This window comes from Puma concolor, chromosome B1, assembly GCF_028749965.1.
Source record: "Puma concolor isolate L17-30 chromosome B1, mPumCon1.1.hap2, whole genome shotgun sequence".
NCBI lineage: Eukaryota > Metazoa > Chordata > Mammalia > Carnivora > Felidae > Puma > Puma concolor.
In genome coordinates, this window is record NC_141670.1 from 133,577,735 (window position 1) to 133,602,860 (window position 25,126).

The 25,126-nt window shown below is 36.6% G+C and overlaps 1 protein-coding gene across 9 annotated transcripts in view; it reads left to right on the forward strand.

Annotated features, from left to right (window-relative positions):
• The window catches only part of FAM13A (family with sequence similarity 13 member A), a 348,053-nt gene that overhangs the window by 170,856 nt on the left and 152,071 nt on the right, over window positions 1-25,126 (forward strand). For all 9 annotated transcript variants that reach the window (XM_086704590.1, XM_086704594.1, XM_086704588.1 and 6 more), the window contains one exon: window positions 23,543-23,706. In XM_086704590.1, the coding sequence (XP_086560716.1) occupies window positions 23,543-23,706 (164 nt within the window). The remainder of the gene's footprint in view (window positions 1-23,542; window positions 23,707-25,126) is intronic.

Consider the following 25,126-nt stretch of genomic DNA (forward strand, 5'->3'; position numbering starts at 1 on the left):
CTTTTGTTTCATTTTTCTAAAGGTAAGTTCTGAATCATTGTATTAGTGTTCCCATATATGTAATATTTATTTGTCTCCAGTGTCTTTCAGTATTGCACCTGTATCATTGGTTTTCAGCAGTTTGACTATAATATGTTTAAATTGGTTTTCTTTTATCCTGTTTGACGCTTACTGTGGGGGGGGTTAACTATAAATTTATGTTTTTATAACTATAAATTATGTTTATGTATTTTAACTAAAATACGTTTTCAACAAATTTAGAAAAGTTTTAAACTATTATTTCTCTTAAAGTATTATTTTCTGCCTCAGCCTATCTTGTCTTTTTAGGGGTTCCAAGTAGCTGTATGTTAGACCTTTTAATATTATCTCACAGGGGCTATTAAATCTTTATTATTTTTCTGTTCTTCTTGTGGGATAATAACTAATGTTTTGTCTTAAACATTAATGACTCTTCTGTCATCTCAAATCTGTTGTTAGCCCATGTTGTGAATTTTTCTCTCAAATATTGTGGGGTTTTGTATAGAAATTCATTTTATTTTATTTTATTTTATTTTATTTTATTTTATTTTATTTTATTTTATTTTATTTTATTTTATTTTATTTATTTTATAGATTCTGTTTTCCTGCTGATATTTCCTACTTGAGCATATTTATTACCATATTTTCCTTTAAGTTCTTGAGTACAGTAATAATAACTGCTGAAAAATCATTGTCCACAAAATCTTACATCTGGATCTCAGATCAGACTTTCTCAGTTACCTTTCATTCTTATATGAGGTGCATTTTCCTATTTCTTCATATGTCTACAAATTATTATTACATTCTGGATACCATGAATACTATCTTGTAGAGCTTCTTGATTTTGTTATATTGGTTGGACAGAAAATCTAAGCTCTATCTCCCTGTGGAAAACAACAGATCAAAATCTATCTTTATTTCTTTGTTCCTTAGCTCTGCTGCTTATAGTCTGACCTGTGTACACGTAGCTTCGAGAACAGCCAAGGGTGGGCAAAATTTATACACACAGTGTAAGGCTTTCCTTATCTGGCTGTTTCCTTTCCAGGATTTTCTCCCTCACTGTGAAGTTGCTTTGCTCACCTCAAACTCAGTCCTCTACTTTATGGCAAATAAGACAGGAGTTTTCTGTTTTAGCCATACCATATGGTGCTATTTGTAGCCAACCCTAAAGCTAAAATTTGTGATGAACAATAAATTCACCCAGTAACTCACCCTTTCCTAATGACAGTTCCCTTCCAATTTGTATCATTTATGTAAAAAATTGAGTCAAATAATTTAAAATAATTTAATATAAAATTTTATGCACAAAGTTGTGATGATTGAACACTCACACAAATAGACACAAAAGAAGCTGAAAGAAATGAATGATGTAGAACACAGGTCAGCAAATTATGGCCCACAGACCAAATCCACTCACCACCTGTTTTGTAAATAAAGTTCTGTTAAAAAAAATAATAATGATAAAGCTTTGTTGGAAAACAGTCATGTGCATTTCTTTACAGAATGTCTATGATTGCTTTCACACTGTAATGGCAGAGTTGAGTATTTGCAACAAAGCCCATATATTTCATAGAGCCAAAAATACCGTATGGCCTTTGCAAAAACAGTTTTCCAACTCCTAATGTAAAATCACAATTGTGATAGGTCAGTGTAAACACCTGAATTATTGTCGTTACTGATCACTTTCATCAATTGCTATTACCATTACCAGATACTAAAGCTCAGAATTTATGTGTTTGATTTGTTATTGTGGTTGTTGTTATTCTGTTTGGCCTATTTTACAACTGTATTGTCATTTTAAAACATGTAATTATTAGAGGCACCTGAATAGCTCAATCAGTTAAGTGTCAGACTCTGGATTTCAGCTCAGATTATGATCTCCCAGTCTGTGAGTTCCAGACCTGCATGGGACTCAGCTCTGACAGTGCAAACTGCCTTGGGATTCTCTCTCTACCCTTGTCCCACTCATTCTCTCTCTCTCTCTCTCTCAAAATAAATGAATAAACTAAAAAAAAAAAACTTACGTAATGATTATAAGGCACATATTATTCATTAGCTATAGGCAGGTGAATTTATCATTTTACTTGAAAATTACATTCCCCTTTGTTTAACACTTTTCTTCAAATTATGCCTACTAGAATAGCACTCCTCTTACAGTTCCTATAATTAAGAAATCATACTGCTTTCTCAGCTTTACCTTTTCATCTGATGAGTCGGTTTTCAAGTGAATAATTTCTCTGACCTCTACTTAGATGCAGGCTAACGCAAAAATAATAATAGACAATGTGGATAGGGAAAGTAAACTTATCCCATAATCATTATTTTAGAGAGAGACAGCAAGTATGACAGTGCAGAGCCTGATGTGGGGCTCAACCTAAGGAATTGTGAGATCGTGACCTGAGCCAAAACCAAGAGTCAGATGCTTAACCAACGGAGCCACCCAGGCACCCCTAATTTCCCATCTTAATTTAACTGACTAAGCCACCAAGGTGCCCCAAAGATTTACCATAATTTTGATCAGTGTTTCTTCTGCTTTTACTTTGTTTCTGACTTATATTTGCTAAAGTCGGAGTGAGCATCCAATTTAAAAGTTTTATTTTTTTTATGTTTGTTTATTTGCAAGAGAGACACACACACACAGAGACAGAGAGCACAAGCAGGAGAGGGGCAGAAGAAGAAGGAGACAGAGGATCCAAAGTAGGGATTTGAACCCACTTCCGTGAGATCATGACCTGAGCCAAAGTCGGACACTTAACCTACTCAGCCACCCAGGCACGCCTAAAAAGTTTTAATATGAAGCAGAAAAGAAGTTCAAGTGTAGATTTTCAGATCAATTGAAAAAGATGAAAAGAAATTAGGGCCTTGATAGATAGAAACCTTTGTCAGAAGCTCACAGTATTTCTAGGGATTTTAATATGTGAGCCAATAATTTCCCTATGTTGCTTAAATAAATTAGAATGGTTTTGTTTGCTGTATTTGAATCCAAAGGTATTCTTACATATTCCATATGAACTCTATTTTTAATCTGAAAATATGTCTGATTTAAACATAAACCAAATTAATTCTGAAATCATCAGGTGGCACTTTGTTGCTGAAAGCTACAGTTTATCAATTTAAGGTCATTCATTAATCAGTGTTTGGCAGAACTGGTATTGATTGACAAGAGAGCACCTTTGTCTCAACATTCCCAGGAGAATTCCAGAGCTTCACCTTCCTGATGACATTACCATAGCTAGGAGATAGGAGTGCTAATTGGCTTGGTCTAGATCACATGATTCACTCTTAGAGCCATGAGAGAGGTCACTTTGTTAGGAAATTGGGAATACAATTGGAATACCAGTGGAAATTGGGGACATTGGCATAGGAGAAGAAGGGATATGAGCTCTGAGAAGGCAACCAATAATTTTCCATTCAACATGCTTTATTTCGTGAATATCAAAGTTAAAAGATGAAAAAAGTATGAAAATTATCTGGGGTATTATATTTTATCAATAAAGGTTAGTGCTTGTGGGAGTTTCAGTCAAAAAATATATCAGTATCACCCTAGTTTTCCCTTCCTTCCACACCATGGCCAAAATAGCTGTTATAAAATGCCTTTTTCCCCACTGAATAATGAGTAAAGATCAAACCCATTAGCACAGTATACATGCCTTCAGCAGTTTTACCACAGCCCCACCCTTCAGCCTCAACTCATGCCATCTCTTCTCTTCCTCTCCATGTTCAGTCATTTCAGTCTTCTTATATATATTTTCTCCTGTTCTCATTTCCTGAAAGGCCTTCCTTCCTCACCCACTTCAGGCAGAATTAATTGTGTACCTTGTTCTCCAATAACATTGCATATATTATGCATTCCTTAACACCTATGATTTTTCCTAACACTTATCGTGCATATATGTATATATTCATGCAGTTATGTGAGTAATATTTGTCTTCTCTGCTAGACTACAAGCTCCAGAGTACAGAATTCGGGTCTGATTTATGCTCTCTTGTATCCTTAATGCCCCCACTGGTGACAAGTACTCAATAAATATCTGTTGCTATTGAATGTTTTTGAAAATATAAGAGGTAGGGAGACATGATAGTTAAGATTGCTGGCTGTTATGTCAGATTGCCATGAATTCAAGTCTTAGATTCATCACTTACTACCTGGGTGACCTTACACAAGTTTTTAAAATTCTCTGTATCTCTGCTCTCTCATCTATAAAATGGAAATAATAGTACTTGTTTTGTAGGGGGGTTTTTAAATACATTTTTTAATGTTTATTTATGTTTGAGAGAGTGCAAGTGTGTGAAGGACAGAGAGAGAAGGAGACAGAGAATCTGAACAGGCTCCAGGCTCTGAGTTGTAAACACAGAGCTTGATGCAGGACTCAAACTCACAAGCCGTGAGTGAGATCATGACCTGAGCTGTAATTGGATGCTTAACCAACTGAGCCATCCAGGTGCCCCTGTACGGTTGTTTTTAATTGGAAATCAGAAAATATATATACAGTGCTAAAATATTATCCCTACCTTTTGGTAAACACCCAACAGTTAGCTATTATTTTAATTGTGCTTATTGCTGGAGGTTAGAGTCTATGTGTCTGTCTCCTTGCTAGACCATCCACTTCTTTAAGACTACAGCCAACATCACTAATGATGCCAGGGCCTGGCCCGAAGCCCAGCATGTCATAATTGTTCAATAAATGCTTATTGAATTCCATTGTTGTCAAATTTGAGGAATGCTATTTAAAATTAAACCATTTGGTAATAGTGACATGTCTTCCCAAGTTCTGATGTTTTTTATTTTTATAATTATTTACATTATAATTATTTTATAATTGTTAAAATTAATAGATCTCAGTTCTATCATTTATTTCATGCTTACTCTATTCCAGGTGCTAATGGAACATGAATTATCTCATTTAATTTCCATAACATCATAAGAGGTGTAGGTTTTTAATTACATAGATGAGCCTCAGAGAAGTTAAAGGATTTGCACCAAATTATGTAGCTGGTAACAGGGAAGAATAGAATTCAAAGCCAGTCTTTCCCCTGTAAACAAATATGTGGTAAAACAAAGTACAGTAAAACCTTGGTTTGCAAGCATAATTTGTTCCAGAAACGTGCTTGTAATCCAAAGCAGCTTGTATATCAAAGCAAACTTCATACGTATTTCTCCATAAGAAATAATGGAAACTCAGATGATTTGTTCCACAACCCAAAGATATTCATATAAGAATGATTATAATACTGTGATATAATACAAAATAATAAAGAAAATACAAAACATGAAGAAAAATAAATTAACCTGAATTTACCTTTGAAAACTTTTGTGGCTGGTGTGAGGGAGTAAAGAGAGAGGAGGGTTATTGGGTAGGACAACTTTCACTATCACTAACGGAATCACTGCTATCTATTGGCTCAATGGAATCTTTTTCTTTTCATGCAGCTTTAACAAGGAACCTATCCTATTACACTTGCTTTTGCCTCCTTTTGAAGATTTTGTGGAAATGTGACATTGCATTGCCGTTAAACAGATTCATTGCTCGCACTGCTATGGCCTTATTTGGGTGGTGCTTTTCTACAAAATTGTCCACTGTTTCCCACATTTTACACATCTCCCTAATCTCATTTGAAGTGAGGGATTCCTCCATCTTCTTTTCCTCCTCCTCTGCAGACAAGATGCAGACGTAGACTTCTTATTAAATTTTGCAATTTTAGCCACTCGCATACCTCATTCGTACTACTCAATGATTTCCTTCTTAACTTCCACAGTAATCATCTCCTTCTTACCACTTTCCTTTTCAACCTTTTTCTGCATGGGGGCCAGTATATACACTCGCATGGATGTCAGCTACAGTACAGTATTAATAAACTCTTGTCATATACTGTATTTAATGTAACTGGCAATAAGGCAGCAGAAGAAAGGGTCTATGTCTGTAGGCAGCCTGACCTAGAATGAAGCAAAGCATTCCTGAGCTTACTCTTGTATGGAAAAGCAAAGAACTGTCCATAGGTGCTTTGAAGTGACAAAAAATACACTAGCGCCAGTTGTGGGCAACTTCCAACATTCTGAAAAATCACTGATTTCTGCCAAACACCGTAGCCTGAGACCAACCATCCCAGCATGGGAGATGATCACCCACAGTCCTGCAGTGAGAGAGAGAAGAACCATTGGCTCAGTTGTGATCATATGACATTCGGTATCACATAATACTCATATTGCAAGACATCGCTCATTTATCAAGTTAAAATTTATTAGAAGTGTTTACTCATCTTGCAGAACACTTGCAGAACAAGTTACAGTCCAAGGTTTTATTGTATTCACTTACAATAATAGAAAAGTTTTTTAACCTGTTGAGGATATGCATTTTACTAAACCCAAATAGTTAGTTATGAGTCATAGCTTTGTCACATTGAGCAGTGCTCTAACAAAGGACACTTCCTGCAAAATGAAAGAGACCTCATTGACTCCAGGGCAAATAGTTTCCAAGTGGCTTAGTGGATGAGGCTTCATTAGTTTCAGAGTTTGGCAAAGAGTGCAAAACATTCCATCAGCTTTCCTTGTTTATAGTAAGGACAACATTAAAAAAAAAAGGATTATAAATAGCATTTTTTTATCCCTTTAAATCATTTTTTGGCAGTCATGCACACAACACAGAATGATAAATACATGCAAATGCAAATATACTGTTCTGCTTACCATAACAGCACCTTCAGAAAGACTTTTTTTTTTTAATTTTTATTTATTTATTTTGAGAGAGAGAGAGAATGCACTCACAAGCACTGGAGGCTCAAAGAGAAAGGTGGGGAGAGAATCCCAAGTAGCACAGAGCCCAACTCAGGGCTCTATCTCACAAACCGTGAGATCATGACCTGAGCCAATATCAATAGTCAGATGTTTAACCAACCAAGCCACTCAGGCACCCCTAGAAAGAGCTTTAAATGCAGTATTCTTTCACTGGTGTTGATGTGTGAGTTGATTTTACCCCTTATAGAAAATGTTTCTTCACTTATGGATTTATCACAGCTATGAACCAGATATCACTAGATAATAATGGTAGTTACTATTCAGTCATAGGAGAAAGAAAGATTTCTAGTTTTCCAAAGGAAGCAACCCAACTCTTGTGGAATAGTATGAGAAGTCCTTAGAGCATAGAATTCTGCACATACTTATCTTTCCCGGAGGGGGTTAACTTTTATTTTTTGGAGAAACATAGACTTCATCCCCTCTCCCATATTTATGCTTAGAAGAAGATAGTATTTTCAAGAACCCATGAATGATATTACTTTTTTTTAACTTGTTTTATTTTTTATTTTTTTTAAATTTACATCCAAATTAGTTAGCATATAGTGCAATAATGATTTCAGGAGTAGATTCCGTAGCACCCCTAACCCTATTAGGGTTCCTCCCACAACCCCTCCAGTAACCCTCAGTTTGTTCTCCATATTTATGAGTCTCTTCTGTCTTGTCCCCCTCCCTGCTTCTATATTATTTTTGCTTCCCTTCCCTTATGTTAATCTGTTTTGTCTCTTAAAGTCCTCATATGAGTGAAGTCATATGATTTTTGTCTTTCTCTGACTAATTTCACTTAGCATTATACCCTCCAGTTCCATCCACGTAGTTGCAAATGGCAAGATTTCATGAATGACATTATTATAAAAGATGCTTTGATGAACTCATTTGATGAGTGCTCAGTAAACAGAGTGTAATTACTTTTTGAAAATACTATTTTGTTCCATTTAAATGTAAAGAACTTGCATAGAAAACCTGATTACAGTTTTGTAATATATAATTTATAAGTAAATCTGTCTGAGGTATCAGCTATATGTTTGGGGTGAAGGGGAGAAGAAAAACCAATGAAGTAATTTATAAATTTGTTTTCATAAGGAAAATATATTGAACATCCACTAATCAGTTCTTATATGTCAAAGACTTAAGCAGGGGAAACAACAATAAGAAAGACATAAACTTGGGGATCACTCAATCTAATGAGGCCAATAGCATGTAAACAAGCAATTACAACACAAGAATAAAGAGATCTACTATCTTAAAACCTCAGCCTTCACCCAAACCAACACTCTGCTTACTCCTTATCTACCCTACCTGCTGAAGAGAGCTGGAGAAGCTAGAATATCAAGCTAACATCTTACTATATATATATATATATATGTATATATATATATACACACACACAAAAATACAAATATATATATACAAATTATATAAATACAAATAATATATATATAATTTATGAACTATATATATACTTATATATTATATATATATATATATTCTGAAATCACTGTCTCAAAAAGATATCTGCACCTAGTACAGATAATCAGTGAAATGATTACCATAAGTTTAGTTAATATCCATCATTATACAAAGTTACTAATTTTTAAAAATTTCTTATAAGAATTCTTAAGATCTGCTATCTTAGCAATTTTTTAATGTATACCAATGTTGACTATAGTCACCATGCTGTACATTACATCCCCAGGACTTATTTATCATATACCGGGAAGTTTGTGTCTTTTGATCACCTTTATCCATTTTGCCCACCCCCCAACCCACCATCTCTGGCAACTACCAATCTAGCCTTTGTATCCGTGACTTTATTATTTATTTATTTTAGATTCTGCATTTTAGTGAGATGATATAGTACTTCGTCTGACTTATTTCACTTAGTATAATGCCCTAAACGTCCATCTGCTTTGGTTCAAATGGAAGGATTTCCCTTTTCTTATGGCTGAGTAATATTCCATTATGTATGTATACTACGTTACCCATTTATCTTTTGGTGGACACTTAGGTTCCATGTCTTGACTGATGTAAATAATACTGAAGTAAGTATGGGGGTACTGATATCTTTTCAGGTTAGTGATTTTGTTTCCTTCATATAAATACCCAGAAATGGAATTTCTGGGTTACATGGTAGTTTTGTTTTTAAGTTTTGAAAGAACCTCTACTATTTTTCATACTTCCTTTGCCAATTTAAATAGCCACCAATAGTGCACAAGTGTCCCCTTCTCTCCACATACTCGTCAATCCATATTACTTCTTGTGTTTTTATGTTAGCCATTCTGATAGATGTAAAGCAATATCTCATTGTGGTTTTAATTGGCATTTCCATGATGTTTAGAGTTGCTGAGCATCTTTTCATGTACCTCCTGGCCACCTATGTCTTTGGGAAAGTGTCTATATGGATTCTTTGCCCATTTTATAATAAAATATTTTTTTGCTGTTGAATTTTTTATATATTTTGCATATTAACCCCTTAACAGATACATGATTTGCAAATATTTCCTCCCATTTAGCATATTGCTCTTTGTTTTGTTCTTTTTATTTGCTGTGTAGGAGCTTCTCAATTTGAAATAGTCCTACTTGTTCATTTTTGGTTTTGCTGCCTTTGCTGTTGGTATCAAATCCAGTAAATCATTGTCAAGACTGGTATCAAGGAGCTTACCACCATTGTTTTTTTCTAGGAGTTCAATGGCTTTAGATATTACATTTAAGTCTTTAATCTGTCTTAAGTTCATTTTGGGGTATAGTAGAATAGTTTAGTTTTGTTCTTTTGCATGTAGCTGTCCAGTTTTCCCAATACCATTTACTGAGATTGCCCTTTCCCTGTTGTATATTTTTGGCTCCTCTGTCGTAAATTAGTTGGCCGTATATGTGTGTGTTTATTTCTGGGCTCTCTATTCTGCCCCATCCATCTCTGTGTCTATTTTTATACCATTATCATACTGTTTTGTTTACTATAGCTTTGTAATATAGTTTGAGATTAGGAAATGTGATGCCTCCAGATTTTTTCTTTCTCCAGATTGCTTTGGTTATTTGGGGGATTTTATATTTCTATACATATTTTAGGATTATTCTATTTCTGTGAAAAATGCCATTGAAATTTTGACAAGGATTGTACAGAATCTGTAGATTGCTTTGGGGGTAGCATGGACATATTAACAGTGTTGATTCTTCCAATCCATGAGGATGGAATATCTTTCCATTTATTCGTGTCATCTTCGATTTCTTTCATCAGTGTCTTACAGTGTTCAGTGTACAAATCTTTCAACTGCTTAGTTAAGTTTATTCTAGGTATTTAAATCTTTTTGATGCAACTGTTAAGAGGATTAGCTTCTCTTTCTGGTGGTTCATTATTAGTATATAGAAATGCAACTGATTTTTGTATATTGATTTTATATTCTACAACTTAACTGAGTTTATTAATTATAACACTTTTTTGGTCTAGTCTTAGAGCTCTCTGTATACAAGATTATGTCCTCTGCAAAGAGACAGTTTTACTACTTCTTGTCTGATTTGGATGCTTTTTATTTCTTTTTCTTGCTTAATTGCTCTAGATAGGACTTCCAGCACTATGCTGAGTAAAAGTGGCAAGAGTGGGCATCCTTGTTTTGTTACTGATCTTAAAGGAAAAGCTTTTAGCTTTTCATGTTGACTATGATGTTAAGTTGTGGGCCTGTCATATATAGCTTTTATTATGTTCAGGTATGTTCTCTCAATACCCATTTTTTTAGAGTTTTTGTCATGAATCTATGTTGTATTTCCTCAAATGCTTTTTTTCTTCACCTATTGAGATGATCATATGATTTTTATCTTTCATTTTGTTAATATGATGTATCACATTGATTTGCTGATGTTGGACCATTAAGCATACCTGGAATAAATCCCAGTTAATCATGGTGTGTGATCTTTTTAATTAGTATCGAATTCAGGCTGCTAATATTTTGTTAAGAATTATTTGCATCTGGAATATTGTCTTAGAATTTTCTTGTAGTATCTGGTTTTGATATCAGGACTTTTTGGACTTGTAAAATGAGTTTGGAAGTGTTCCCTAGTCATCTTTTTATGGGGGAAGGATTGGTATTAATTACTCTTTAAACATTGGTAGAATTTCCCTGTGAGGCTGTCTGCTCCTAGACTTTTGTTTATTGGAGGATTTTGATTACTGAGTTAATCATTACTCCTTATTAGTAATTGGTATGTTCAGATTTTCTATTTCTTTTTTTTTTTTTTCATGTTTAATTTTGAGACAGAGACAGACAGAACACAAGTAAGAGAGGGGCTGAGAGAGAGAGAGGGAGACACAGAATCTGAAGCAGACTCCAAGCTCTGAGCTGTCAGCACAGAGCCTGATGCGGGGCTCGAACTCACAAGCCGTGAGTGAGATCATGACCTGAGCTAAAGTTGGACACTCAACTGGCACCCCCAGATTTTCTATTTCTTCATGATTCAGTTTTAGTGGATTGAATATTTTTAGGTTGTCTAATTTGTTTGGCAGTCTCTTACAATCCTTTGTATTTCAGTTGTCTCCTTTCATTTCTAATTTTGTTTGAGTCCTCTTTTTTTCTTTGAGTCTAGCTAAGAGCTGTCTATTTTGTTTATCTTTTCAAAATGCTAGCTCTTAGTTTCAGTGATCTTTTCTATTACCTTTTTAGTCTCTGTTTCATTTATTTCTTCCCTGATCTTTGTCATTTTCTTCCTTCTACTACAGGTTTGAGGTCTCACTTTAAGTATATGACTACCAACTTCAACTCAGCCCTCATGTTGCTTGCCTGCCATTCTCCCCTATCCTTCCACTCTTCCTCTCTTTCAAACTGCTTTATAGTTATTCCTTGGTCTTCATATTCCAGCTTTTGCCTCTTCACCCTTCTGTCTCAGATGATGACCTTACTTTCTATTTCCCTGAGAACATGAAGAGAGAATATTCACCTGTTCCCACCCTCACATGCACCCTGTACCTGCCCCCCACGCCATGTTCTCTCCTTTCTTCTAGATACAGGAGGTGTGCTGCACTTGCTGTGCCCAACATCAGCCCCTCCACTGTGAACCTAGTCCCATACTGCACACACCCCAGCACTCTGCTCCCTGAATCCTCTCCCCCCTCCTATCCCCTGTAGGTCATCAGGTTTTTGTCTACTGAATCATTCCCATTAGCATAGAAATATGCTATAGTGTTTCCTGCCTTATTAAAAAAAAAAATGAAACAACAAAACAAAAAACCTCTCCCTTGACTCCACAGCCCCTTTTAGCAATCACTCATTTCCTTACAACAAAACTCCTCAAAAGAACCATATAAGCTTGCTGTTTTCACTTCGTCTTCTACATTCTCCCTGGACCCGCTCTAATCAATCCCACTACGTGAATGAAGCAGCTCTTGTCAAGTGACAACACACTGCCAGATTCAGGGGTCAATTCTCAGTTTTCATCCTCTTCACCCTGTCAGCAGCATTTGACACACTTGATCACACCGTCTTTCTTTTTTAAATAACAGTGTTACTGAGATATAATTTATGTACATAAAATTCACTTTTAAAATTAGAATTCAGTGATTTTTTAGTATATTTACAAAATTGTGCAACTGTCTACACTGTTTAACTCCAGAACACCTTCATCCAAAGCACACCCCATACCCATATGCAGTCACTTCCCATTACTCAGTCCCTGGAAGTCACTGAGCCACTCTCAGTCTCTGTAGATCTGTGTGTTCTAAACATTTCATATAAATGGAATAATACACTATGTGTCTTTTTATGTTTTCCTTCTTTCACTTAGTGTAATATTTTTGAGATTCATCTATGTTATAGTATGCATCAGTACTCCATTCCTTTTTATAGTTGAATAGTATTCCATTGTACAGATAGACACATTTTGCTTACCCAGACATCAGTAGATGGACATATGAGTTGTTTCCACTTTTTGGCTATAACAATTAATGCTGCTATAAACATTCATGTACAAGTCTTTATGTAGATACATGTTTTGAAATTGCTTTATAACATGGTAACTGTATTTATTCCTTCCCTGTTGAATCCCTTTACCCTTGCCTTTCAGGATATTCTCTTAGTTTTCCTTCTACCTCACTGTTCACTCCTCAGTCTCTCTGGGTCTTCTTTCTCCAACCTTGGCATGCTCTGGATATCAGTTCTTGGTCTGATCTCTTCCCTTCTCTATTTAGATTCACTCCCTAGACGATCATTTCTAATTACTTAGTTTTTAAATATCATCCATATATATAGATGGCTCCTAAACTTGTATTTTCAGTCCAAGTTTCTCAATTCCAACTACTATATCCAGCTGTCTCCAACTCTCTGTTAGGTGCATGCATGTCCAAAGTTATTAAAGTTTTTAGCACATCCAAGGCTATAAACCCCTGATTTACCCACCAAAATCTATACTCCCTGCTATCTTTCCTAACTCCCTGATGGCAGTTTCATCATCCTTGACTCTTGCCTGCCTCACATCCAGTGCTTCAGCAAATCCTGTTGATTCCACATTCAGGTTATATCCAGAATCTAATGATGCCTTCTAACCAGCTCCTGGATTCAAGCCATAAGCATCTCGGCTACTTCCTAGTTGGTATCCTTGTATTACTCTGCCCCTTCTACAAGTCTCTTCTCAATGCAATAGTAATGACCCTGTTAAAATGAAAGTCAGACACGTTACTTTTCTGTTCAACATCTTCCAAAAAGTTTCTGTTTGCACAAGGTAAAAACCAAAGTCTTTAAAATACCTATGGGTGTACATGATCTGGGCCCTCTGCTACATCACTGGCCTCATCTCTTGCCACTCTTCTGATTCATTCAGCTCTAGCCCAGTGACCTCCTTACTGTCCCTCAGACTTGGGAATCATGCTTCCTTCTCAGGACCTTTGCCCTGCTCTTTTCTCTATCTGGAGTGTTCCTCCCCAAACATCCCTTTCTTATTTATTTATTTATTTATTTATTTATTTATTTATTTATTTATTTATTAATTATTTTTAGGTCTGTGTTCAAGACTGCCAGTGGCCTCCCCAAAACCTATTCTCCCTCCCTCCCTTGGCTTTATACACTGAATTACATCTATAAGACTACTTTCTCTAACTTCCCAGGCAGCTGTGTGTCACCATGTGACTAAATTTTGACCCAATAAAAGTAAGCAGTTATATGGGGCGCCTGGGTGGCGCAGTCGGTTGAGCGTCCGACTTCAGCCAGGTCACGATCTCGTGGTCCGTGAGTTCGAGCCCCGCGTCGGGCTCTGGGCTGACAGCTCAGAGCCTGGAGCCTGTTTCGGATTCTGTGTCTCCCTCTCTCTCTGCCCCTCCCCCGTTCATGCTCTGTCTCTCTCTGTCCCCAAAATAAATAAATGTTGAAAAAAAAATTTAAAAAAAAAAAAAAGTAAGCAGTTATATTTCCCTTTAAGGTGAGCCATGCCCTTCCTTAGCCCTCCCTCCATCCCACCAGGTTTGTAACACAAACCCATGAGGGTTTTCACCCTCATAGAATTCATACCTGGGTAGGAGGAAAAGACAACAAATAAATAAGCAAAAGTAAATATACAGTGTGTCAGATGGTATTATGTGCAGTGGAGATAAATAAAGCAAGGCCAAGGAAGTGGGGAGTAGTGGCATAAGGGAGAATTCTGCTATTTATTAAATTGTGTCAAAGAAGGCGTTACTGATAAAGTAGTATTTGACCAAAATCTTGTATCAGTTTGGATTAGGTTCGCTTGCATATAAATAAACCCCGAACAACATTCTATCTTAAACAAGATAGAAGTGCGTTTTTCTCAAATAAACAAAACCTGTGTGTCAGGCTGGCACCAATAATGAGACTGTACCAGGTAGCTTACAACCTCACACAATGGCAGCATGCTCCTGGCCCAAGGTGTTGCCATCTGGGCCACAGAAGGTATGTTGCCTCCTTGGATTACCACTAATCAGCTAGTTTGCCCCGAATTTTACACTTTATCACTTTATTTCTCACTGTCACTTTGGTCAGGAGAAAGGGCTTTTAATAGCCAGTTTTCCTTCATCTATACAACCTTGGGCAGCTCATTTCAGTTCTCTGGACCCCTGGACTTCATTTTTTTTTAACGTTTATCTATTTTTGAGAGAGAGTGAATGAGCAGGGGAGGGGCAGAGAGAGAGGGAGAGAGAGAGAATCCCAAGCAAGCCCTGTGCTTTCAGCACAGAGCCTGATAAGGGGCTGAACTCACGAACTGTGAGATCATGACCTGAGTCAGACACTTAACCAACTGAGACACCCAGGCACCCCTAGACTTTATTTTTGAAATAAAGGAGTTGGAGTAGACCTCTCTTCAATTCAAAACCTGAGTGGTTCTAAAATAAACATCTGATTTGTTAATTTTCCACCTAATTTTTCTGGTATAAATGTGGAACTTATATGACCAGCTATAATCAAACAATTCAGTTATATAATGTTTATTTTGTTTTATTTTTTTACCTCAACACTTATTTTCAAAACCTCAAAGAGAAATTATTTGCTTCTTGGCAAATTTTAAAACTTTGAATCAGCAGCAGCACATATTATTCTAAGGTGTTTGTTTCTAATTCACCTGCCCAGGATCTGTCTCAGAGATATTCCTTCAGACTGAGAAATGGGGTGGTAGGATAAATTAAGGCAGGTGTACTTTTTAAATCTCCAAAGGATATTGTGATGTGCCCCACTGGGTCAGAACCACTTTTTCACAGCATTCCTTCCAGTGTTGGTAGCATCCTTTTGGAATAAGCTTCCAGAGAACATCCTATTTTAAGACTCCTTCACCCTGTATAATCCTGTCCTCTACATTGGCAAGAACTTGAGGTCAAAAGATTGTATTTGGGATGAGATGATAAACATTCTCATTGATTGATCATTGATTTTGATAATTAGAAATAAGTGATCAAAAATTTTAAAGCAAATTTTTATTTTACTAATAGAAGGAAAATTTTTGAAAGTCTTCTATGTAAATTCCTAAACTGCTCACTTTACAATTACTTTCTGCGTGAATTTTTCCCCTGGTAAAAGACCTGTAGTCAGGGACATGAATGAATAACTTTGTAAAATAGCAGTTGGAACTGTGTTGATGTGAATAAGCCTTAGCTTACTGCCATGTACAGATTGATCTGTGAGCAGATTCTAAAAGGTGAGACTTCCTTGAGCCTATGTCCCAGGTCAGATGGCTCTACTGTGGGATCGCTTATGCTGAGTAAATGTAGCTTCCTGCCCCTTCTTCCCATTTCTGTACCATAGCCATTTTAAAAATTAACTTGTAAGATTTGAAACAATATAAATGAAATTTCTAAAATAAGAGCAATGCTTACACAGGAGAATGAATTTACTTTATCGTATCAACGGATAATCTGTTAACATTTCAGTGTTTCTGAGAGGAAGGTAGATGATGTTTAGTTTGGTCATTCATTTGTTCTTTTATTACACAAATATATAGTGGTTGCCTACTATTTGCCAGGTGCTGTTCTAGGAGCCAAGGCTACAGCAGTTAGCAAAACAAACAAAAATCTCTGCTGTGAGGCACCTACCTTTGCAGAGGGGAAAGGAGATGAAAAGAGAACAGCTAAGGAACACCAAGTGCTGAGGGTTCCTTACTTGATTGGTACACACTCTGAACCTGTAATTGATCTATCTGATCTCTTTCAAGATAAACTATTTTTTTAATTGTGAAATTTTTGTCTTTGTACACAATTTTTCTAACAAAGTTAAAGTGATTTTATTCTAAAGTACAGACTAAAACTTAGATCAAGATGAGATTTTAATTAGTTATAACTTTAACACTGACCCACTTTTACAAAAAAGGAGGGAAGGAGGGAGGGACGGAAGGAGGGAGGGAGGGAGGAAGGAAGGAAGGAAGGAAGGAAGGAAGGAAGGAAGGAAGGAAGGAAGGAAGGAAGGAAAAGTATGTACAAGAAACTCCCCAAAATTCCCTAAAGCTTGTTAATAGCTTTCTCAGAAAAAAGCCTGGGCCATCAATTAGCACTGTCGCTGGCACATAATAGATTGATCAGATTATCAGAAGAACTGCAGCTGTTTAGTAAAAAAAAAAAAAACAAAAAACAAAAAACAAAAAAAAAAAAAACCTCACTTTTGAAAAGCAAACTTAGATATTTTTAATTAAAAGCAAAGGCTTTTTTCAGATTTAGAGGACTTTTTTTTAACCTTTTTTACCCTAGAAATGTCTTTTTTAAAAAATCGGAGTTTAACATCTCTTTTCTAGTGCTCCGTTATTTCACCATTTCTTCTTATGAAGATTATGACTTGAATGAGCATGAAGTTTGGCAAGAGACTATGCCCTCTTCCATACAAATGATAAGCAGAGGGAAGAAACGGTCAAGGAGATGAGACAGTCTAATAGTCTTTATTTAGAACGTCTAAATGTTAAAAATTAACTTTTCAGACTCCTTCTGTCACAACTTCCTTCATTATTTGAGCCTTGATTGTGATTTTCTGCCCTATTCTAAACAGAGCTCAAAGTATCTGAGGATGAAAAGAGTTTTTCTAATTTCAAAATTCAAGCCCAGCAACTGACCAAGACTTAGGGTGACTCCTAAGACCAAAATATTATTTTTTTATGCTTGAACTTCAAAAAACTTAAAACTACTTTGATAGCATTCTAAATTGTTGTTATAAATTGTCCTGCACTTGAGGAGGGGAGCTGAGATGGCGGCATAGTAGGAGGACCGTAGGCTCATCTTGTCTCTCAAACACAGCTAGATAACTATCAAATCATTCTGAAGACCCATAAAATTTCCTGCACTTGATTCATATGCACATTACTTTGCTGGGAAGAAACCCATAATAAGCAATGAACTCACTCCACCTACACAAAGAAAAGGGAGATTTGGATTTTAGAGACTGCTCCCTGTCTAGTCAACTGAGCCTTTCCTCCTGACTCACCTGCCATCCCTTTGTTTCAGTCCTGTAGGACACACAACTCTTACCCTGCAGTTGCCTGGGGGACGGAGGGCCTGTACTTATGACTTACAATTGTGGCCTCACAGTGATAGATTCATATGGATAAATATTAAATTGAGACACATGATTTTTTAATGTTGTTAGTCACATCAATGTATAAAGGTAAATCAGAGCCTAGTTTCACAGATGTTTTTCTGGTTCTGGATTTCCTGTTCGATTTTTAAAGATGAGACCATGTTAAAATATTGGCAGTGATGGGGCGCCTGGGTGGCTTGGTCGGTTAAGCGTCCGACTTCAGCTCAGGTCATGATTTCGCGGTCCGTGAGTTCGAGCCCCGCATCGGGCTCTGTGCTGACAGCTCAGAGCCTGGAGCCTGTTTCAGATTCTGTGTCTCCCTCTCTCTCTGCCCCTTCCCTGTTCATGCTCTGTCTCTCTCTGTCTCAAAAATAAACAAACGTTAAAAAAATTAAAAAAAAAAAAATATTGGCAGTGTTGACTGTGACAAAATTTGTTTTTTGGCCTTTGAAATTTATTTGTGTATGTTTTAAGTATGGTGATGATCTGAGTTTTATTGGAGGTATATACCTATATGCATTTTTATTTGCTCAATGGGCTCACACTGTATTATATATCATAACACAATTTCACAGTCTCATTAAAAACTTTAGAGATATTTTAATGGCTGAGATATTCTTCAAAATATAGATGTGCTATAATTGCCTATGATAGTAATTTGACTTTGTAAAATGCTTACAGTTTTGGCCCATTATAAATAAAAAAATATGAATACATTTCTGTATAGTTTTGTCCTCATAACTGACTTTTTCTCCTAAGATTATACTGCTAGAACAGTTCAGTAGATGCCAGAGAGATAAATTTAAAGAGAGTTTTAACTACTAATGCCAAAAAAAGGGAAGAAAATGGTTTGCGTTATGGACTGTAACGTGACTTTCATCCAAAAGTGTCTTTTCTTCTTGCAATTCTAATGTTTAACATGTAACCAGATATAGAAAGTAATGGTAAGCACGAGTACTGAGGCCTGATTCCCTGGGTTGTAACTGTAGTTCTGCCACTTACTCAATAGAACAAGTAATTCAAACTCTTAATGCCTCAGTTTCCTCATTTGTGAGATGGTAATAATAGTCCCTGCCTCTTTGGGTTGTCATGACAATTAAATAGATTAATTGATATAAATCTCATGGAACCATGCCTAACACAGTAACACTACATCTTTACAACTAATAGCAGCAACATTCAGGAGAATATTTCCTAATTTTACTTTATCGAAGGTTATTCTTTTGTTTCTAGCCCCATGGCATCTCAAAATCTAAAGCAGCTCGAATTACTTGTGTTAGACTATTCCACACCTGCAAATACATGCATGGAATGTGCTCTTTTTACAGTCTCTGGAATTGATAGTATTTCGGTTATACACATCAATCACACAACAAGTGCCTAGATCCTTATCTCAAACAGTCAATGGCAGAATTCTTCTGAGCAAAGTGTTTTTAATAGATGGTTTGGGGGCTTTTATAGTTTTCACCTTCAAGTACAGTATCATGAAGCAATCACTAAAAAAAAACAAAGCCAAGTCTGCTGTGACTTAATGGATATCTCCAGTGGAAAGGAAAAGCTTTGTCACCTCAGTATTCCAGATGGTTGGCAGTTTTCCAACTGCAGCCACATATTATGAGGGAGACTGCAGGTGGATCTCTCGAAGCACATGAACTCCATTTATCATAGTAAGGCTTTTAGCCCTATTTGGAGTCCCTGCCCCACAGAGCTTGACTGAACCTCACAGAATCAATATCACCCATGACTAGACAAGGCAGGCCTGGATGACCTAGCTGGCCCATTTTTGCTAAACCTATAGCTGACCTGGGCCCATTACATCTTGGCAATGGCAAAAAAAAAAGGGAGGGTGGAGCCAGAAGAAAAGGATAGAAAAAGAGGAGCTGGGTCAATACAGGTTTCTTCTTACCATACCCCTGAATCAGAGTTTCTCAGCTTTAGCCCTACTGACATTTTGGATCAGATAACTCTTTTTTGTGTCAGGCTGTCCTGTGCATTGTAAGATGCTTCATCACATTCCTGGTCTTTACCCACTAGACTCTAGTAGCACACCCACTCACCCCCATCATGACAACGAGTAACGTCTCCGGACAAAACTGGCTGCTGGAGAGAACAACTGCTTTAAGGCTACACTGTAATAAGATGTCTCCTTGTATCCTTTGCCTTGGATAACTGGGGTCTTCCTCCTCCTCCGAGAGAGTTCTATGATGAAAGGAGCCCTGAATACCACCTTAAAGTGTAAACGTTACACAATCTGAGGTGGACACTCAGAGCATAAAAATAAAACTATCTCTTCTACCTACCTTATAAGGCCAAGGCTCAAATCACGTGCTTCTAAAAAGCTCAGTTCCAGCTAAGGCAAAGACAGTGATCTCTTTACTTTTCTCAAAGTTAATACATTTGTACTAAAATTAATGACAAAGGTAGAGCAGCCGATTTTAAATTTTTATCTATTTTTCCTACAGTAATCATATCTGTAATGAAATGTGTAGTCTTGAAGGTACATCTTCATGATGGTATCATTTATCTCCTTTAAAAACATGCATTCCTTTTAAAATGTGTGTGTGTGTATATTTATATTTATATAGTGTGTATATATATTTATATAGTTTATGTATATATAGTGTATATTTAGTGTATATATATATATAGTGTATATATATATTTATATAGTGTATATGTGTGTGTGTGTGTGTATATATATACACACTCTATAGTTCTAATGGTCTCAGAGTTACTGAGCTACCTTTTTCTAACAATTTTGTTCTCTCATAGGCTTCATGTGGTGTTTTCATGTCCTTGTGCATAAGCTCAGCTCTTTGGACTACTTTAGTATATATTAATAAATTTATATTTTAAAGTTCATGGCTAATGACAATCCTGTTGTATTTTTAAAAATTTTTTTAATGTTTATTTTTGAGAGAGAGAGAGACACACACACACACACACCCCGAGCATGAGTGGGGGAGGGGCAGAGACCGAGGGAGACACAGAATCCAAAGCAGGCTCCAGGCTCTGACCTGTCAGCACGGAGCCCGATGTGGAGCTCCAACTCATGAGCCATGAGATCATGACCTGAGCCGAAGTCAGATGCTTAATGGACTGAGCCACCCAGGCGCCCCTCTATTTTATTTTTATAGAGATTAAATCATCACAGAATAATACTTTGAAAAATGTACCTGATATAGTTTATGGTATCTGAGTCTTAAGTGATCTGTGTTATGTAGTCTATTTTAATGTAAACTGACCAAGTGGAATCAGCTACATGTTACCTTTCTACCTTAGAATATTTCTCCTTTACATAAACTATTGAATCAACTTTAGAACCCCCAAATTATCACTGAACTTAAAATGCTATGTCCTTATTTTAACACCATAAAATGTTGCCAAACAACTGTTCTTATATTTGTTTTAATATTGAGAGAATTAAGTCTGGGTATGAGATTTTTTAGCTAACTAGTTTGAAATCTTACTGCTTTTTCAGTGTATTTATTTTTCCTGTCTACTCATATGAAAAATAGCCACATGCAAAAGAGCCCCTTTTATGAAATATATAATAGCATATATTTGTACTTTTAATATGTTCTCTTGCTGTTTACTTAAATATTTCTTTCATAAGTAATCTTGGCAAATATCTCAGTGAACTATAGTTTATAATTTTAAAAAATTCACTTTCCCTTGATTTTCATGAACTTTTGTGAACACTCTACAGAGAAATGTAATGGAACAATTCATTGGTAATTGTCAGATTTGGGCAAGTTTTACTTAACAATATTAATAAGTTGTTAATATTAAATTAATTTAAATTAATATTAAAATTAATATTTTGAGTATTTACTTTGCTCTGTGGTAAATGTAACTATTTGCTAAATTATTTTCATGTGTTATTTTTGTAATTCTCATAGAGGTATGAATTTATTAAATATTGATGTTTATAACTGTCCCCATATTACTTTTTTTAATTGCCTGTTACCCTAGTTTCTTGGTCAGTCAGTGTCTTTGGAATATCTTACAGTTGAAAAGTATGTTGTTGGAGCACCCGGGTGGCTCACTGGGTTAAACATCTCACTCTTGGTTTTGGCTCAGGTCATGATGTCATGGTTCATGGGTTTGAGCCTCATGTTGGGCTCTGTTCTGATACTGCAACGCCTGCTTGGGATTCTGTCTCTCTTCCTCCCTCTCTGCCCCTCCCCTGCTCATGCACTCTCTCGAAATAAATAAACTTAAAAAAGAAAGAAAGAAAAGAAATATCTTCTAAAAAAAAGTGTGTTGTCTGACAATAAGTACTAATGGGTTCAAAACTTAACTAGACTCAATGGCTAAAATGTTAAAAATAATAACATAAATAAGAGGAGGAAAAGGACACGGTAGAGGAGGAGAAAGGGGAAGAGAATGAGACTATAATCTCTGTGTCCAGACATCTGGCTGAGGCCATATAACTTAGAAATATAAAACAACTATCAGGTGACATGAGATCAAGCATGGATTTTGTGGCAGTGTATTACAGGAATTCAAAGTTGGGAAAGGTCATTAAGACCTGAGCTTAGTTAGAGATGCTCTGTGGGAAGTGGATTCTTAAATTTTTTTTTAAATCTTTCTACTTATTTTTGAGAGAGAGACAGAGTTTGAGTAGGGGAGGAGCAGAGAGAGAGGGAGACCCAGAATCCAAAGCAGGTTCCAGTCTCTGAGATGTCAGCACTGAGCCCGACACAGGGCCCGAACCTATGAACCGTGAGATCATGACCTGAGCCAAAGTCAGACGCTCAACCGACCGAGCCACCCAGGCGCCCCGGGAAGTGGATTCTTCTCTCAGCCTCAAAGGAAGTTAAGATTTGGTTTGGTCTTAGACAATTGGTGAGTGGCCAGTGATGAATAGATGACATTCCAGTTGAAGGACAAGTATAAGAAAAGTCCAGGAGATGAGAAAGAGCTTCCAGTGTAACAAATACAATTGACCTGAGGGTGTGAATTTTTCCTGAAACTCTCACATGATTTTTACACAATTTCAGGAGAAGGATATCAATTGTATTCACATTGTTTCTGATGCAATATAAAAGCATGAGGGTGTTTCTGGGGCTGGAGGGAGCACATAACCTCAGATAGGAGAAGTCAGTACACCAGGGTTTACTTGGCACTTGTGTTGCCCATGTTTCTAGAGACAGAAGAGAACTGAAAAGGTGCATTTTTCCTAGCTATTTATTTAGTTAAAAGTGTATTAGACCATACTTTGCCCTATAAAAGAAGATGACAACAGAAACTATTACGAACTGGTGCAGATTTTACTTGCTGGTAGTAAATATTTCTGGACACCTTTCTGATATTGTCATCCTTCATTTCAGTGGTTCTCAGCCCTTTTTTTCCCCCTGTCTTTTTCTATTTCTTCTTTCCTTCACTCCAGGTTGCCACTCTGATATACTCTCATAATCTCTCATTACACAGCATAATTATTCTAATGGTGGGGGCTAGGGGAGGGAGGGAGGGGGTAAGCCTGGGGAAGATTTGTATCAGAATCCAGAAAAGGGATGTGGCTGTATATGGTTTGAAAGTTCCCCTTGCAAGTGTTGATATCTCCCCTTCCCTGTGCCCTTTGCTTTTTAGCAATTTATTTTTAATATTTTAAATTCTATACCTAGGTTGGTATTTTTCTGGAATGTCATTAATACATTAGGTTACTAATAAATTAGAACAAATTAGCTTTGATAACTTAATCTGAAAGATTTTTTTAAATCCGCCCTCCTCCCCAAATTGTGTTTTCTAGATCCCAAAATCCAGGAGTGAGGGATCTATTCAGTCACACAGAGTACCACAACCAGAGCTGTCAGATGGTGTTCCTCAGGTCAGCCTGCGGCTAAGTCGTAGAAAACCCTACTGGAATGATGTGAATTCAGCAGAAGATGCTAGTGGTGCAAAGTTGGTATCCAGGTTGGCATGTTTCTTTTGTTTACATGTTACATCGTGTATTGTCTGCTCCCATGTATAGGCTGGCATACTTAGGAATGTTTGCATGTAACTACCACTGGGGTCAACAGGATGCAGATCAGTAAAACTATTTAAATTTCCTTCTAAGTTTTGGGAATTTTTTTGAGTAATAGTTCTTACCACAGAAGTGTTCCTGATTTGTTATATGTACTTTTTTGTTTATGTTTTGAAACAAAGTATCTAGTCAACTGGACTGTGCTAGGCTCAGAGTTGTAAGTGGGAAGAGTTACTTCTTGGTTCCCTTTTCATAATATGGTCAGTGGCCAGTATTATTTGCAGTCAAAATGGACATCAGAGTTGTTACTGGAACCAGCTGTCACTAACACATTTGAATGTGTCATTTTAACTATTTATTATGTTGCACATTATACCGGAAAGCAAACCTCTTTGTTATACTTGAAGAAGACATGTAGGGTTGTTTTTTTTTTTTTTTTTTTTTTTAAATAGATAAAATGGAGTCTGAATCTTATTAACTCCTAGCATTTGGAAGTTTTTCCCTTTAAGAATTTTCAGTCTTTTGTTATAACTGAAAGCCCATTTATCAAAAAATCCATTATAAGAAAGCTCTAGAGAATTGAAAGATATTTAAGACATTAAATAGATAAATAATATAGCTCAGGAGCGTACCACTTTGGATTGCCTTATGAACGAAGGAATTCCTATAAAAGATGAAGAGAATTTAAATAGGAAGAAAAAGAAGGCCTAGTCAGGAAGTATAATAGAGGTATTTGGGAAATAGCAAACAGGTATCATGTGAGGAATTGGTTGGAGATAAGGCTGGGAAAATGGAGGGCGCCCAGGTCACTGAGGACCTTGAATGCCAACTAGAAATATTTTTGCGTTTAGTCTTTCCTTCACTGAACAAATGATCAGCACTTAATCTCTGGTTCCAGGAACTGCTTTAGGATCAGGGATGCAGCATTGAACAAGGCCAACCAGGCCCCTGTGTTTATGGAACTTACATTTTAGTGAAGGGAGTAATAGGAAAACACTTAGAAAAAGTGGGCGGGAGGCAGTGGGGAGCCTGTGAAGATCATTTCAGCTCTAATAAGTGGGGATATTAAGAAACTAAATCGGGTTAATGTCCCAGACTCACGCAAAGACAATTTTAGTTTGGGCAGGGAAAGCCTAAGCTGAGATGCAAAGGGGGAAGAGAGTGTTGGTGAAGGTCAAAGAAAGTGCATTTCTATGCAAAAGAACTGAGCTAGGGAACTGGGCTTCATCCTGTAGGTAATAGGAAGCCAGTAAAAGTTTCACCTGGGTAGGACTAGGTGATAGGAACCATGGAAAATTGTATATTAGAAAAAGTAATCTTTCATCAACCTGCAGGATCAGTGAGACAAGGGAGGGCTGGAGGTAGTGA